Source organism: Penicillium arizonense, assembly GCF_001773325.1.
Source record: "Penicillium arizonense strain CBS 141311 chromosome Unknown PENARI_contig005, whole genome shotgun sequence".
Lineage (NCBI taxonomy): Eukaryota > Fungi > Ascomycota > Eurotiomycetes > Eurotiales > Aspergillaceae > Penicillium > Penicillium arizonense.
The window spans coordinates 514,124-529,588 of NW_019173282.1; the positions used below are offsets into that span (position 1 = coordinate 514,124).

At 48.4% G+C, this 15,465-nt stretch overlaps 5 protein-coding genes across 5 annotated transcripts; 3 read left to right on the forward strand and 2 right to left on the reverse strand.

The window, feature by feature from the left end:
• Positions 1-1,384: 1,384 nt before the first annotated feature.
• Positions 1,385-2,469, forward strand: hacA (transcription factor HAC1; the record flags this gene model as incomplete). The annotated part of the gene is made up of 3 exons (XM_022629584.1): positions 1,385-1,587; positions 1,639-2,093; positions 2,180-2,469. The coding sequence occupies 3 exons, from the start codon at positions 1,385-1,387 to the stop codon at positions 2,467-2,469; spliced, it is 948 nt and encodes a 315-aa protein (XP_022490505.1).
• Positions 2,470-3,039: 570 nt separating this feature from the next.
• Positions 3,040-3,818, forward strand: PENARI_c005G08375 (putative SNF7 family protein Fti1/Did2; the record flags this gene model as incomplete). Its single annotated transcript, XM_022629901.1, has 2 exons — positions 3,040-3,084; positions 3,228-3,818. The coding sequence occupies 2 exons, from the start codon at positions 3,040-3,042 to the stop codon at positions 3,816-3,818; spliced, it is 636 nt and encodes a 211-aa protein (XP_022490519.1).
• An 838-nt stretch (positions 3,819-4,656) lies between these two features.
• PENARI_c005G05267 (RTA1 domain-containing protein) lies at positions 4,657-5,648 on the reverse strand (the record flags this gene model as incomplete). The annotated part of the gene is made up of 3 exons (XM_022629741.1): positions 4,657-4,898; positions 4,960-5,333; positions 5,389-5,648. 3 exons carry the CDS (start codon positions 5,646-5,648, stop codon positions 4,657-4,659), a joined length of 876 nt encoding a protein of 291 aa, XP_022490093.1.
• A 479-nt stretch (positions 5,649-6,127) lies between these two features.
• PENARI_c005G07159 (Zn(II)2Cys6 transcription factor) lies at positions 6,128-8,338 on the forward strand (the record flags this gene model as incomplete). Its single annotated transcript, XM_022629842.1, has 6 exons — positions 6,128-6,225; positions 6,303-6,374; positions 6,448-6,879; positions 6,944-7,156; positions 7,212-7,471; positions 7,539-8,338. 6 exons carry the CDS (start codon positions 6,128-6,130, stop codon positions 8,336-8,338), a joined length of 1,875 nt encoding a protein of 624 aa, XP_022490141.1.
• Positions 8,339-9,905: 1,567 nt separating this feature from the next.
• Positions 9,906-14,062, reverse strand: PENARI_c005G01036 (ankyrin repeat domain-containing protein; the record flags this gene model as incomplete). Its single annotated transcript, XM_022629562.1, has 10 exons — positions 9,906-9,978; positions 10,035-10,126; positions 10,183-10,293; positions 10,359-10,823; positions 10,886-11,473; positions 11,525-11,574; positions 11,663-11,684; positions 11,751-11,816; positions 11,936-13,852; positions 13,901-14,062. The coding sequence occupies 10 exons, from the start codon at positions 14,060-14,062 to the stop codon at positions 9,906-9,908; spliced, it is 3,546 nt and encodes a 1,181-aa protein (XP_022490264.1).
• Positions 14,063-15,465: the final 1,403 nt, after the last annotated feature.

Below are 15,465 nucleotides of genomic sequence, written 5' to 3' on the forward strand. Positions count from 1 at the left end.
CTGTTTCTATGGGATGGCGTTTCACCTTTACTGTTTTTTTTTCTCTTTTTGCCACGGATGGTCTGCATATAATTCCCCTGGTGTCAGGTTTCCAAAAAATGGGATGAATATAAGCCGAACTATGAAGGACCCGATTCTCTGGATATACTAGTCACTACGAAATAGGCCACTGCTTCAAGTATAGATGTACCATCAAAAGAAATAACCCACTAGTTCAATGTCCATGCACATGCACACACATGCACATACACATTCAATAGAATAGGAGTGACTCCTATTCCAATCTGAGACGAGCAGAGGGGCGCAATACCACAATAACCTCCAGGCCGTTTCAGCCCCTTCCCCTTCCCCTCCACACCTTCCGCAACGTTCCAGACAATTCGATGTAATCCCCGAGATATAGGGCGCCCACCCCCATTTCCACCAATCCGATCAACCCCTGCATAGTCCGTGTACAGTGCCGTTGCAATTTGCAATAAACAATGGACATTCCAACTCAGGGGCGGAGAATTAGATTGGCGTGCTCAGGCTACTGATTGGTTTTGGCATGGGACATTCTCCGTGATCGCCTCGCTTCAGCCGGATTGGGTCCACTTGGGGGTTGTTCGAGACTGTCAGACTGCGGGCACGGAGGACGGAGTCCGTAGTGTGCTGCACATGTAAGTTAGAGGGGGGGGGCGCTGATGTGATATCGGGGGTATCGTTGCATTTTCTACTGTGGGACGTTGATGTATAAAGTTACTATTGTAGGGGGGGCTTTGATGAGTCGATTGGATGTGTTTATTTGCCGAGTCATTGATTTTACAGTTGTACAGAGTATTGGACCCCAATGTAATTGCATATGGGGGCTACTACATAGGGGCCATAGGACCAACACCTTGGGGATTCTCGTATATTGGGGGCCTGGCCTCTATAGATAGTAACAGGGGCTGAGTATGGCCGTACTGGTACGTATGCCATGTAGTAAGGAGAAGGCGAATGTTTCAGGCGAGACAATCTGGTTGGCTGGAATTCTGCCGGAACCATGGAATGCAGGGGCGCAGGGGGGGAAATGATTCGTAATTTACACCAAATGGGTACTTCCCCTATCATAGTGTATTGTATGCGCCACCTTGTACCTACAGTCCCCTTTGTCCCCCCCCTTCAGACCACGCTGGCCTCTACTTAAGTCTGCCACTCTGCCACTCTTCCACCTTCTGCAAACAGACAGTTGTCCTTTCCATTCTCTCTCTTCTTGCTGACTCACCCTCTGACTCAATTTCCCCGGAGTCTGGATCTCCGGTGCCGTGATGACAGCGTGGCCTTGACTAGGTTATTCTCATCTTACCCCCTCAAGTGTCTTCATCAGAACACAACCTCGCATCCGGCACCGGTATCCAATATCATGGCCGACACTATCAACCCGTTGGACACTTTGCCAACATCTCCTGATCCCGAAATGTACACAATCTCCCCAGCAGATACATCACTGGACTCGCCAGAGCCAGAGGATGACATCAAGGAGGAAGAGGACGAGAAGAAGCCAGCAAAGAAGAGAAAGTCTTGGGGACAAGAACTCCCAACCCCAAAGACAAATCTACCTCCTCGGTATGTGTGCCCCCCATTCGCCCACTTGCGAATCATCACTAACAGAACTAGCAAACGCGCTAAGACAGATGATGAGAAAGAGCAGCGTCGGATAGAACGGGTCCTCCGGAACCGCGCGGCCGCTCAAACATCACGCGAGCGCAAAAGGCTGGAGATGGAGAAGCTCGAGACCGAGAAGATCCGCATGGAACAACAGAACCAGTTCCTCATTCAGCGGCTATCACAGATGGAGACCGAGAACAACCGCCTCAGTCAACAGGTGGCTCAACTCTCCGCTGAGGTCCGCGGATCTCGCAGCGCCACTCCCAAAGCCAGCTCTCCCGCCATCGAATCTCCCACCCTCACGCCTACCCTCTTCAAGCAGGAAGGTGACGAACTCCCCATGGAACGAATCCCATTCCCCACCCCCTCCGTGACCGACTACTCCCCCACCCTCAAACCTTCCACTCTGGCTGAAGCCTCCGACGCGACACAACATCCTGCAGCGGTGTTGTGTGACCTGCAGTGTCCGTCGGAGGTCTCGAAGGAGCTGGAAGCGCCCTCCCTCTCTTCGACCTTTCCGAAGAACCTTCAACTGCAAATGACGTTGCAGCTCCTCTTTCTGACGATGACTTCCGCCGCCTGTTCAACGGTGATTCACCCGCTGAGCCAAATTCTTCTTTCCCTGAAGACGGGTTTGCCTTTGATGTTCTCGACGGCGGAGATCTATCAGCATTTCCCTTTGATTCTATGGTTGATTTCGACCCCGAGTCTGTCGTCCTCGAAGGCGTCCAGTCGTCCGGTGTTTCGGATGAGACTGCTCACCAGACTACTTGCTTGCAGCCCAGCCTTGGCGCGTCCACTTCGCGATGCGACGGGCAGAGCATTGCAGCTAGCGGTTAGTGAGCATTTCTCCGCGACCTGGTCGGCTGGCGCCCCGGAGGCTCGACCGAGTTGGGAGTTGTTGTTGACCATGGCCTGGGCAATCGATAGTCTCAGTCTGTCGCAACAGGGTAGTACTTTGAAATCCGGTCGGCGACGTAATAACGGAAAGCATCGAGTTTCACGGAGTTCCAGGAGTTCTCGCAGATTATCTCTGCTGAGCAAACGCTGAGGGTTTTTGGCTGTATACTAGTTTTTTTAGCAAATTTGACTGGCTCACTTTGCCTACCATTTTACTTAATTTTGTAGACCGATCTGGTGCTGATAAGGTATAGCCGTGATAGCCGAAGCAACCTGCTGCCTAACCTATAAACAACGTATTCTTCACTGAATGGACTCTAGATTCCAATCGAGTAAACCGGCAGTTCGACCGATGTAGACTGGTCTGCGACCAAAATAAACCGACGCTAAAAATGCACTGAATGCGGTCAGTGACGTTTGCCACGCGCCATCTCCAACCCTCTTTCATATCTCCGACTCCATCTTTCTCTCTCTCTCTCTCTCCCTCATACATCCAATCCAACCGCCATCATGGTTCGCAAAGACCCCATCTTCGAAGCCCGCACAAATGTCAAGGTAAGCAACCCCCGTCCCACCTGGGCACTCCCATCCCACTCCAACTCCCCGCACTCCCTCCGCCCAACAACGAACATACACAACCACTCCAAAACACCGCAAACAACCTCAAAACCTCAAACCAAATACTAACACCAAAACAGCTCCACTCAAACCGCTTAAAAAAAGAAGCCATCCGCGCCGAATCAACCTACAAATCCGAAAAAGCAAAAGCAGACAAAGCAATGAAAAACCACGAATTTCAGATCGCCCGAATCCACGCCGCATCAGCAATCCGCGAAAAACGCCGTCAAGTAACACTAAAATCCGAAGCGGCCCGCGCAGACGTAATAATCAACGAACTAAAAGCCGCTCAAAGCACGCGCGACACATCACGCACGTTGGCGCTTGCATCGCGCGGTCTGGACGCTGCGTCGCGCAGTGTTAATCTTGAACAGCTGGTCGGGCATGCGAATAATTTCCTGGCGCGCAGTGAGGATTTCAAGATTGCTAGTTCTGCTATTGAGGATGTTGCGCAGGGTGTTAGTATGCAGGAGTATGGAGCTGAGGGGGAGACGGAGGTTGATCGGCTTATGGAGCAGCTTGCTGATGATGCCGGCGTTGATATGAGGCGGAATCTTGAGGAGAGTCAGGTCCCTAAGGAGGAGGTGAAGGTTCCCGAGAGGCAGGGGGTTGATGCTGAGGCGGAGGATGGGCTTGGGGCGAGATTGAGGGCTTTGAGGGCTGCTAATTAATCGTTGGTTTCATTTCCTTGTCTTTTGTCTTGTGTGGCTGGTACTACGAAGTTACGTCTTGTTTTTGCACTTGGGCTGAGTGGTCTTTTTCTCTCGTCTTGTTCTTGATCTTGTTCTGTCCAGTCCCGCTGTTTCATACTCCTAAGCGTTGAATATATGTATACGTGAACATGTGCCTCCGTATGATATTCCAAAGTTGATACCCAAGTGAATGCGAAGTGTCAAGGATGCTACCTCCCTTGCTTATCACCTATCTAGCAACCATTACCCCCAGATATTGCTCTCAAAGGTGGAACATGGTTGTTTTTTATTGGCAAATTATGCCCTGTATAATCCGCTTCAATGTAAGAAAAAGTACATACGACCACAGGGTGTGGAGAACAGGGCTTCCCGTCCGCTCAGCCGTACTTAAGCCACACGCCGGTAAGTTAGTAGTTAGGTGGGTGACCACTAGCGAATCCTTACTGTTGTATGTTTTTTAGCTTTTTTTTTTTTTACAACTACGTGCCCAATTCTCAGGCCCTTGGAAACAAGTAGCGAGGACTCTGTCTTAGGATCACTCTAGGTGCGTGATATAGGTAGGAATTCTAGAGGTGGAGGATAGAAGTGTGAACGGTGTGAAATAATAATCCAATTTTTCACAAAAAGAACGCACGCAATAAATACCCGTAGTCTTTATAAACCAGAATGGCTGAAATTCGTGTTCATTTAGTACGAGGAACCTAAGTATTACCAGCTACACTATTTAGTGCGACTTAAGTCCTGATCTTCACTTACATATAGTCGCATGCAGGCTGATCTATATCTATGGAGACTTTCAAACCATGACATCCATGATTCAATTCAATTCTGTTTCCGAATCCGAGACCTGTGTAAGCGCTCCGGGTGTCTTCCAATTTTTGCCCACAAGCAGAGCAGGATGCAAGCCCGTCAAGCAAATACACGCAATTGAAACCATGGCGCCTTCGAGAATCATCAACGCTACCTCGTCATTGGCAAGACTACTGTCGAATCCCCTCTGGAGCTCAGCTACCCGAAAAGCAGACCGAATCACTATAGTCAAAATTGCGGTTGCCAAGCCTAATATTAATATCCAGTAAGCGGGCATTCATGATATAGAGTCGGGACGTGATGTACTTACCAAGCAAGAATGATCTCCTCTTCCAGCTTGCTCGTCGCTTCTGAGAATGCATTCGTCGTGCTCGTACAGCCCGGACTCCATATTCAATTGCAAGGACAGAGAATGCCACCAAGGAAACGACTTGGAAGGCTAACCCGGCGATCATGATGTTGACTCCAGTGTCCCGAAGGGCTCTTTCATCGGCGATAGAGGTGACAGCACCACCAGCTGCTTGCAACACAAGAGAGATCAAATCACAGGTCACGAAGATGTAGGTGTAAGTTCTCGGCTTCAAGCGTGAGAATTCCTCCCCGTAAACAGTAATGATACGACCCATGCAAAGATATATGCCAGCTGTGAAAAATGCTGGTGCAATTGTGAGACATATCAAATACCTACATCGTTAACAGTTAGGGCCATTCCAACAGAGTGATGAAAGTAGTAACTTACATCAAGAAGGCATCGAAATTGAATGGATTGTTGTGCAGGAACACTCGGCCCAAATATCCTATCACCTCCAATATAAGGCCAGCAGCCATTGGGACCATAAAACTCCAAGTTCGATACTTAATACCCGCACCGACCTGTCCAACCATCAAGACTGCGAAAAGCGCAAGATAAACCATATTTCCGGGCACATTAGGCCGATATCCGATATAAGCAGCGCTCAGCGGACATGTTTGCAAGGTACACTCATCGGTGTTGGCCATAGTGGAAGTCTGGTATAGAGGTTGTGGAAAGACGTGTAGTTTTTCAAAGAAAAGCAAGATTGTAGAGGTCACGAGTGAGTTAATTTCTTGAGTAGAACCATGATAAACTGCCACTATTTATTTCCAGATCTACAAAGTGCTGCCAAGGTGTTTCCACGTTGCCTATCTACTCATTGAAGCCCATATGAGGCTGTGAGGCTTTTTTTTAGATTCAAGAGTTGCTGTAATCTGACACCCAAATCCTTCCATGTTGAATTAAACCAACCATCAACGCTGCCATCAGATCGAAGGTATGGTTATAGCGCTAAAGTGGATCCGATATAAGTCGTTGCCTGCCAGTTGATGCCAAGACTCGGAGTGTCCTTGTCCGTGTCCTTGTCCGTGTCCGTGTCCGTATCCTTGTCCTTATCCTCTTCGCCTGCCCTCTCCCTTGCCCTTACACCTTATAGGTACAAAACGAGCCTTACTTAAATCGGAAAATGGCGTCTCCTACGGTGGGACATATTAAAACGTGCCAAAACTGTGCTCGCGGTAAAATCCGATGTGTCCGAGCCCCCGATTCTTCGGCATGCGATCGGTAAGTAGTGGCACTATGAATACGGGTCGACGAGCTCTTTTGAGAATGCATAGACAAAAGGCTAATGTAAGATCTAGATGCCAACGCCTGGACAAAGAGTGCTATTTCCGGCCCGCTCGGGCACGCTACAACCCCGTGAAGAAGGGGACGTAAGGCTCCGAATTCCATGATTCCATGACTGGCGGTATTCAAGCTAGTGCTGATGAAAGCTTGAAATATCAGACGAGTCGAGGCTCTTGAAGCAAAGGTCGATCAACTCTTGGCACGGGTAGTTAATCAACACCAAACTATACCCGGTGTTTGTGGCATACCTAATCCTGAGCCAAAAGCTCACCCCAACCAGGACAAGTCCCAGGATGTTATCGACCGTGGAGTTGTGAGTTATGATGACGCGGCCACTATGCTCAACACCTTCCGGCACAAATTGATGCCATACTTTCCATTTGTTTTAATCGCACCCGAAACGACGCTCGATCGGCTACGAGCAGAGAAGCCATTTTTGTTGCTGGCTATTCTCAAGGTCTCATTAAGCCAAAACGCCGCCACTCAGCAGGTATTTGAAGGAGCTTTTCAGTCGGCTGTGGCTGACCGGATGATATTCTCCCATAATCCATCCATGGACGTGCTACAGGGACTCCTCATCGCTTTGGCATGGTCATTGATCCCTGTATCACTTTAACGCAGAAGAGAACACTGACTCAAATACTTTTTATCACAGGTCACAACACCAGTCCGAAAACATGAGATTCTCTAGCTATCTTCATCTTGCTTGGAGTGTCGTTGGGGATTTACGACTCGACCGAGTGTCAGAAACCCAGTCATCCTACTCACGGATGGCCGTGAACATGGTAGCATCAGATTTATACAGTACCAAGCAATCTGTGAACGACAAAAGAAGAGCTTTGATTGGATGCTATATCCTATCTTCATGGTCAGTAATAAGACCCACATTATCTTTATCTCGCTGACAGGGTTGAATCGTGTAGTCGGTCGACAGTGTTGCAAAAGGATCGCATGATGACTCGATTGTCATATATCGAAAAGCAAGCTTTTGAACTGCTATCAAATGCCGAAACTGCCAGCGATCGATACTTGATACAACTAGTCAGATTGCAACGAATCTTCGAGCGGATCGATGACGCTGTGGTCAATACTGCAAGTTCAGTGCGAGAGGCCGATATGCATGGATTTCAAACCGAGATCGATCAATATAAGATGACACTGTCAACAGAGTTTTCTGACAACTGTGAGTGGCACTCTTCTCTCAAGAAGAATACGCATGTGATGCTAATTTCTTATCGACAAAATGCTAGCTCTCTTACAATTTAGCTTACACACTTTACAGCTGTTCCTTTGTCAGGCTTGTTTATTTGATAAGCACGAAACGCCTAATCAGCCTGCTTCATCAATACCTCGCTCTCATTCCGATGCTGGACTTTTACCGCATCTTCAAAGTAGTCATCAACGCTTGGACCTATCCCCCTTTCAGGTAGAGTTTCTCAGTCGTGGTCTCACCGGAGCGAAGGAGTTTTTCGACTTTCTCTTCACATTCGCCCCGGAAAGCTATGGAGCAATCAATCATGCGCAATGGCTACACACAGGCTTCAACTTGGTTTTGGGCTGCAAACTTGCTGTGCTGGGTGCAGAATATGCCCCACGCAGTCAGCATGTGGGGGATCTGTGCTCAGCTCTCAATATGCGACAAGTGCTGCGGGGAGCGCTTCACCACCTTGCGAGATTCAGTAAGGATAGAGTGGATACAGAAGTGAAGCAGCACTCCAAACACTTCTACGAGGTCTGGATGGGACATATTATTGAATGGTTCGAGCAAAAGTATCACTTACTGCAACCCGAGGACAGTCCTGCATCACTTTCCGAAGTACCTCATGGCGGCCCTGGGCCATCCACCTTTCCTAGCGCCTCATCTTTTCAGGACTCTTCCCTCATGGGTGAAGAGTATGACGTCACACAAGGGGCACCGGTATATGGAACTGGTTTATGGCCGGACTTCCTATGGGATATAAGCACGGAAGATATATTGAGTGGATACATGGGCTTTATGGATATGTCTTATCCCACTCTACAGCCTGGAAATGACATGCGTCTGTCATGACAACAGGAAGAGAGGAAGAGCGAAATCAGCCTCGAGTACACCCTTGTACAGTAGCTAAAACAGGAACACACTTCCTTTCAAGTCAGGGTGAATTTTGATCAGAGATACCTTAGTTCTCACACAAACAGTCCAAGATCGACAGGGGCCGATTTCATTTGGTCCTCTTGAATCTCGCAAATTAATGCGCTGTTTGGAAACTCTTTCCAATCCAGATTCATGTACCCGTGCGGAGCGCATTTCAGGAAGGAAATGAAGAACGAATGCCCATTAATGGTGTCATCACCAACGATCTTCAGCAATCATTGAGCTGCGTCTCCTGTCTGTGCAAACTCTACCCCAGCTCTCAAAACATAAATGGTATTGTGTTATCCTTGCAGGAGAACAACCACAGGCAGTCTGATCGTCGATATCCCGGCCCAGAGTGGCAACCCAGGAAAAAACTGTCGCACAAAGTGATCAGCTTCAGGCGGGCATTTTCAGAAGCAAAATCATTAGAAAAATGCCACCAGGGGTAAATCTGTGGTCGCGAAGATAGATCGAGTTGCAGAGCCCAGGTTTACCTTTCCAGTGGGTGGTACGGAGCACGCAGAGAGGGAAATTGACGGTGTGACAATCTCGAAAACCGTCAATTTCGCATCAAGTAAGACGGGGCATTGAGCAATGGGTACAGGCATCACCAAGTTTCCATGGAGAAAGACTTTACCACACAAGGTCGATACAATCCAAGGAAACGAACCGAACGTCGGCATATTTGCCTATACCCGAACAAATGAACATGGCTTCCTGGGTCAAGCCAAGAGGCTCTGTGTGGCCTGTAGCCGTGCAAAGCCCGCCTTGTACATCCGGAATAAAGCTATGTTCAGTGATGAGGAAAAGAATATTTGCGACGGGAAATTCAAAGCCAGAACTGAGGGTGCTCTGTCCTTAGCCAAATCACTACCAGCTATCTTCACAAATTTATATCCGCAGCATTGGATTCTCTTATTGCGTTCCCCTATCTGATTCTCTTAGTGTCCTTGGAAGACCTTGGAACACTGAGGTCGCTGCAAGCCGATTGCGGAGAGAGCCAAGACTGCAGAAAAATGAAATGCATTGTATCGCGACACAACCTGGCCGCGGCTGGGAATCGAGAAAGACTACATTGAACGCACAGTGTGATGAATCTATGGATGAAGTTACAGCTGAAAACGGTCAACTGATTTTTGACCGACCGATTCATGGACTAAGCATGATGTATCTCGGTCGTATTCCAACCATCAGATAATCCCACCCCGCCGAACATCACATTTAGTATATAGATATTGACTGTAAGGGGCTGTATATTAAATACAGGCCCCTCTAATAAGGAGTAGGGTTTGTGAATTAATCCAAGAGAACAATGGCATCTGATCAGATATGTCACTTTGATGACTTTGAACCTGCCGCGGGAGTGGTACAGGAGCTGTGACCTCCTTGTGCCTCTAGATCCGTTAGCCCTTTGGTCTTAGTTGTGCTAGTCTTTATACTGTCTAACATGCGCCTCACACTCTCCGTTAGCCAGCTCCATGCCACCTCCAGGTAGTCAACTCTAAAAGCAACCCAGATGAGGGCCGCTGATATTAGGGTGGAGATGGGGACTGCAAGTAGCCTTGGGGTTAGCCCTAAGCGCAAGTTTAGAGATACTAGTCACATGAAGGAGCACTTACATATGATATACGAGACGTAGCCCAAGTCAAGCTTTCCCTTCGCGTTGGTTTGGAACTGACTTATATCTAGGGTAAAGAATGTAGCCATGAACGATAGAGGTAGCTGCAGCAGGTCAGTTTACTGTCAAAAAGGTTGCGCTGCTTCCAGGAAATACTGACAAAGACAATAGTGGTCAAGGTAAAGATCAAAACGGTACGTCCTTGCTTCAGCGACTCTTTCGTATCCATTACGCTGTTTTGCTTCAACTTTAGGTCTACAAGGAAGTTGAGCTGCGAACACATAGTTAGCATGGCCACTGGTAAATACCAGACAAAAGGAAAAAATTATCAGATACAGATTCGCTGGTCCTCTCTGCCCGCTTAATCATAGTGTTGATTTCGTCGATGCTGGCGTTGACCAGCGCCAGCGGCAGGCTGAAGTTATCGGGTTCGTTGCGAGTTCCCCAGATCCCATTTGCGCGTTGGCTTGCGTAGGCAATCACGTCGGTATCGGTCCTCGCGTCGCTGAAACTGCTTAGACGCTTTTTTGCGTACATTTTGCTTTGCTCCTCTCTTGAACTGCATGCAGAATTTTGCGTTTCCGGGCTTCTATTTCCATTGTCGTATGTTGAAATAGACTTAACGATATTGTCCATGATCTTTACCATCTTCCGTTGATCATCAAATAGCACAGACATGATGTTCAAATCGTCGAGAATTGCCTTTATCCTAGAGATCAAGCCGACTTCACTGCGTATATTTGCCAAGTCCTCCTTCTCAAGGTTCGTGAACTTCCCAAATAGGACGCTCTCCTCTTGGATCTTACACATAGTAAGTTAAGCAAAGGAGACTGGTGCAGTAAAGCTATCAGAGATGGACTTACTATATCACTAATTTCTGTTTCATAGAGCTCCGAAAACTGCAGAGTCGATTTCGTATTCCCAAAACTCAGAGTGCTTGCACGGTCGAAGTAGACCCTAGAGCATGTCGCCGCAATCAGACCTGCCAGATCATATGCCGTCTGAACGGAAGACGGCTCATCCAGAAGGCGTAGCTTGATGCACCGTAGTATATTCATCAGTCCGTGAGGGTCTGGCTGTGCTGAGGCTTCTTGTTGATCGACAACTGGGAAGCAGCTAACGACTATGTCAGGCTTGCCCTGGTCCCCATTTAGCACCCACAGCCAAAGTTGGTCAACCATGGTAAGTATCCTTGGTTGCATCTCATTTTTGTTCTGATAGCTCGTGAGGAGCTGATCTTTGTCTCTCCTTGTAGTGTCTGTAAGAGTGTGATAATAGTATTGATCTAAGGTGCGGCGAATATGTAAGGGGTGATCATCGGTTAGGTACGCTTTCACCAGCTTTTGATCGCGAACCAGCGTATGACTTGGGATCTGTTTGTGTGTTGGGGAGCTGACAATTGCTTCGCGTTTGGCCTGCAGCTCTTCAAAGTCCCAGTGCAGGAAAGGCATCTGTTTTTACCTTAGCATATGCACAAGTTTGGCATCCGAAGTAAAGCTTACAAATAGCACCAGGTCGGAGCGGTAGTCTGCCTCTTCTGGTTCCAGGGCCCCTGTAAAGATCAAAATTAAGCGAATGAAAAACCTGCAGTGTTCATGCACTGGAGTCATGAAGTCAGGTCTTATCATAGGACAACATACAGAGTGAGGCACTTGGAAACGCCTGGCATTGTGGACGCATGAATCGAGCATGATGAACACCAGTGGCGCCATGGTGTTGTCGACTTACCCATCGCTCAGATTTGAGCACTCTATAAGCCGAGGCTGGGTTGTCGTAAAGTCTCGTCATCAAAAGCTGTACGGTAGACACTAGTTAGATTGATACGCGACGGCCAAATGCAGTGGTCTTGCCTCAACCCATCGCATCTACGATGTGTCAGCCCATGATACCAAGAAGCTAGATGCCAGACTCACGTTATTAGCAGGAAGATGTAGCCATCGGAACGATGTAGAAGCAGCATCTGGGGTAGTAGAGACCAAAGGGTTCTTCAGCAGGTCATCAACGTCAATCTCAGCAGCGCATGGGGTCTGAACCCCAGACACAGAGACGAAATCAATGACTGTCGCTTTGAATTCATGGTCAACGCTGGAATGAAGGTGAGGATCCTCCGCTTCGGCGAGCCTGCCATCTTTGTCTACAGCGGCCACCATGTGGAAGATTGTTGGGTGATGCTTTGCCAAATCCATAGGTGCCTCGCCCTTGGCGTTTTCCAGCTTGATATTAGCCCCGGCGCTAAGAAGAACCTTGACCGCACCCTCATGTCCAAATCGAATTGCCAGACCGAGTGGAGTTTCTAGAGCCTTGGCAGTTTGGTAATTGCATGCTGCACCAGCCTTCAATAGAATCCTAACCACTTCCGACTGGCCTTTCTCTGCAGCGACACAGAGAGGCGTGCGGTCATCGTAGTCTGGATCTCGTGGGTCGACCAGGGCCTTCTTTTCAATCAAGAGCTTCGCCAAGATAACCCATCCTTGTTCCGCAGCTTTGTGTAGATAAAAGTGCGCCCATGGTAGCCTCTTGTGTTGCTCCGGCTTTTCTGGTAGTCGTAGCCCTTCCTCCACCAGAATGCGTAAAGTATTTTCCTGTCCTTTCCTGGCAGCCCAGGATACTGAGCTATTGTCAGGATCGCTTTCATCGTGAATCGATAGGATGTGTTGTCCATCAGCTCCCTTCGCACTTAGTAAATTGCGTATAGCATCGACATGACCGTTTCCAGCTGCCCACGCCAGTGGACTCCGGCCATCATAGTCGGTGCTGCTTGCATTGACTCCCTCTTGAGTTAACAACAGGTCGATTGTTTTGACATAGCCGCCCCCAGCAGCCCAAGAGAGAGGTGTCCTTCCATGGACGTCTTCTTCGTCCGCTTGTATCTCCGGCTCGCTGAGCAACAACCCTGTAGCATTTTCTTGCCCGCTGCCAGCGGCCCAGGAGAGTGCCGATCTCCCAATATTATCTAGTTGCTGTAAGGTGCCCTCTTCTCGGAGTAGCAGATTCAAGCCGTCCTCCCACCCGTTTGCCGCGGCCCACGACAGAGGTGTCCAGGAGGTCTTCTTCTTCTCGTCAATCTGAACAGTTTCTTCTATTCTGTCATGACTCACGTAGCCTCCGTAGTCCACATTGGCTACGTCAAAGCCCAAAGAAAATGAGACCGCCTCTTCACTGCGCCGACGTCGTACCAAAACAACCACGCCATGGCCTTCTGGATCTACGCCATAGCCTTCTGGATCTTCTAGATCAAAAGTGGCCGATTTGACTACGCTCTTATCATATTGGCGCGGCCTCTGGCTCTTCTCGAACACGACTCCCGATGAATAACGATGAAAAATTCCGACCTTCCAACTTTCCACATCTGCCGAGCTGTCGTCAGCAACGGGGCCCAGATTGCATGAAACAGTAACGTTGGCTTCCGGAATTTTGTGATCGAACTGAAGTTCGAAGAGGGCAATATGCAGTGAATGTGTTCTATCCGCCATCGCTCCCTCAAGAAAGTTGAAGACTCCTTCCGACGTAACCGTGGCGGGCCGATTACTGGAAATCTTATGAGGTGGGGGCTTTTGTGCTTTTTCTGTTGCTGCTTCTTCTTCTTCTTCTTCTTCTTCTGCTGCTGCTGCTGCGGCGCTAGTAGCTGGAGCAGCTTCGGGTTCCGGCTCTGGCCCTTGAGTCGGCCACATTTGCATCGTGACCGACCAATCTGGCTCAACGACATGTTCCCAGACCGACGGGAGAATTATGTTGCCGTCAGGCCCAACAAGGTCGTAGTAACCTTTGTGAACATGCGGCTCAATTCCTTCTATGTGCACGAATGCCTCCTGAATTAAACGCGCCATACCCTGTGGCAGTCAGGAACCACAGACCAAACATGGGGGAATTTGTCTTACGGCCCAGGTGTTGGCTAAGTGAAACGGAAAGATAAATTTCCTCCCGACGGCATCTTGAAGCCGAACGGGTGCCTGTTTTATTTCATCTGGCTTGCGATGCCCAAGCCGCGGGCCATTCTGCATGTCGGTTTCGCCGAGACTGTCGCTATTAGGGGCTGCCATTTGGTAAGGAATCGTCTGGTTCTAGCTGAAAATAAGAAGTTAGAAATGCGTCGAGATTTGGTGTCAGAGACCCAGCAGTCAGGGCGAGGGACCAGAAGTGAACGGAGCGTCTATGAAACAATCAAAGAAGCAGTCGAACAGCAAGTGAACAGAACAACAGATATTGAACGTACCACTTGGGTCTAGCTTTTTGCAGGTGTATCTGGTGAATTGGGGCTTGGGTGGAATTTAATAAGACCAGGCATATTTCACAGTAGTTGTGCGCAACCGAGATCAGCTGGGGGGCTGAAACCCCCAGAGGGATCAAATCAGGCTTACAAGCCCAGATTGGGCTGACGTGGTGATTGCCTGCAGATGCCAAGTGGAGTGGTCAGGGGCGTACTATCCAATGAGGCTATACTGTAAATATAACATTGTATCTTTCATACGGTGTTGGTATGGGTAATATACAATATCTGGACTCGTTCGGTAAACACATAAGTATTTTACGCAGTAACTATATCGGGATTAGCCTGTGTGATTAGGGCTTGAAAGTGCATCTGTCTCCGAATGGAAGATGATGGTAGACTATGAGCAAGACAGAAGTATAAGGCAAATCTATTAGTTGTAAGTGGACATTAAGAAGGATATCTGTCGAATTGTAGTCATACCTTCCGCCTACTGTCTGACGTGAAATACTTGTCAACACGACGTATCTCCTTTATCCTACTATTACTCAAGTTATTGAAGTTAGGTACAGCAATACACAGATTTCGGTACTAAGATGCTGAGTGTTTTAGGGGGAACGGTACGATCTAATAACTTTCTATTATTGTTTAGCTAAGGAATCAGTGCACTGGTCGCACGAATAGGTGAATCTCAACCTAATTCTTATCCTTATTAGCCTCAGTCATGCCTAAATCTTGGAACAAATTAGCCCTATATAAGCCCTTCTTATACTAGAAGAAGTACATACGATATATACGACCATAGGGTGTGGAGAACAGGGCTTCCCGTCCGCTCAGCCGTACTTGAGCCACATAATCTACGCGGCCAATTCTCGACGCGCCTTATACACTAAAGTGGCCAGGAAATCTGTCTCAGGATGATAAATATCTAGCAGAGGCCTTGAGTCCAGCTTGTCGTAGTTTCTTTCTTAGCGTTAAAGATGTTCCCTAAAGATCTCTAGAGGTCTTAATACGCTCAGCGTATTGCACATGCCGTATCACGTAGCTTCACTCACGAGTATTAGTGTTAGGATGCTGCGAGGTCCTAGGTAGCAGGGTGAGTTCGGGAAGTAGAGCCTATCGGCAAATGTACGAGCGGGTGTATCAAGAGACTAATTGCTGGTCCTTCCTGCGAAGGCCAGCGAGAGCACTAAATACAGGGTGCGCTTAGCTAATGTTCTTAAGCGATAAGTTATG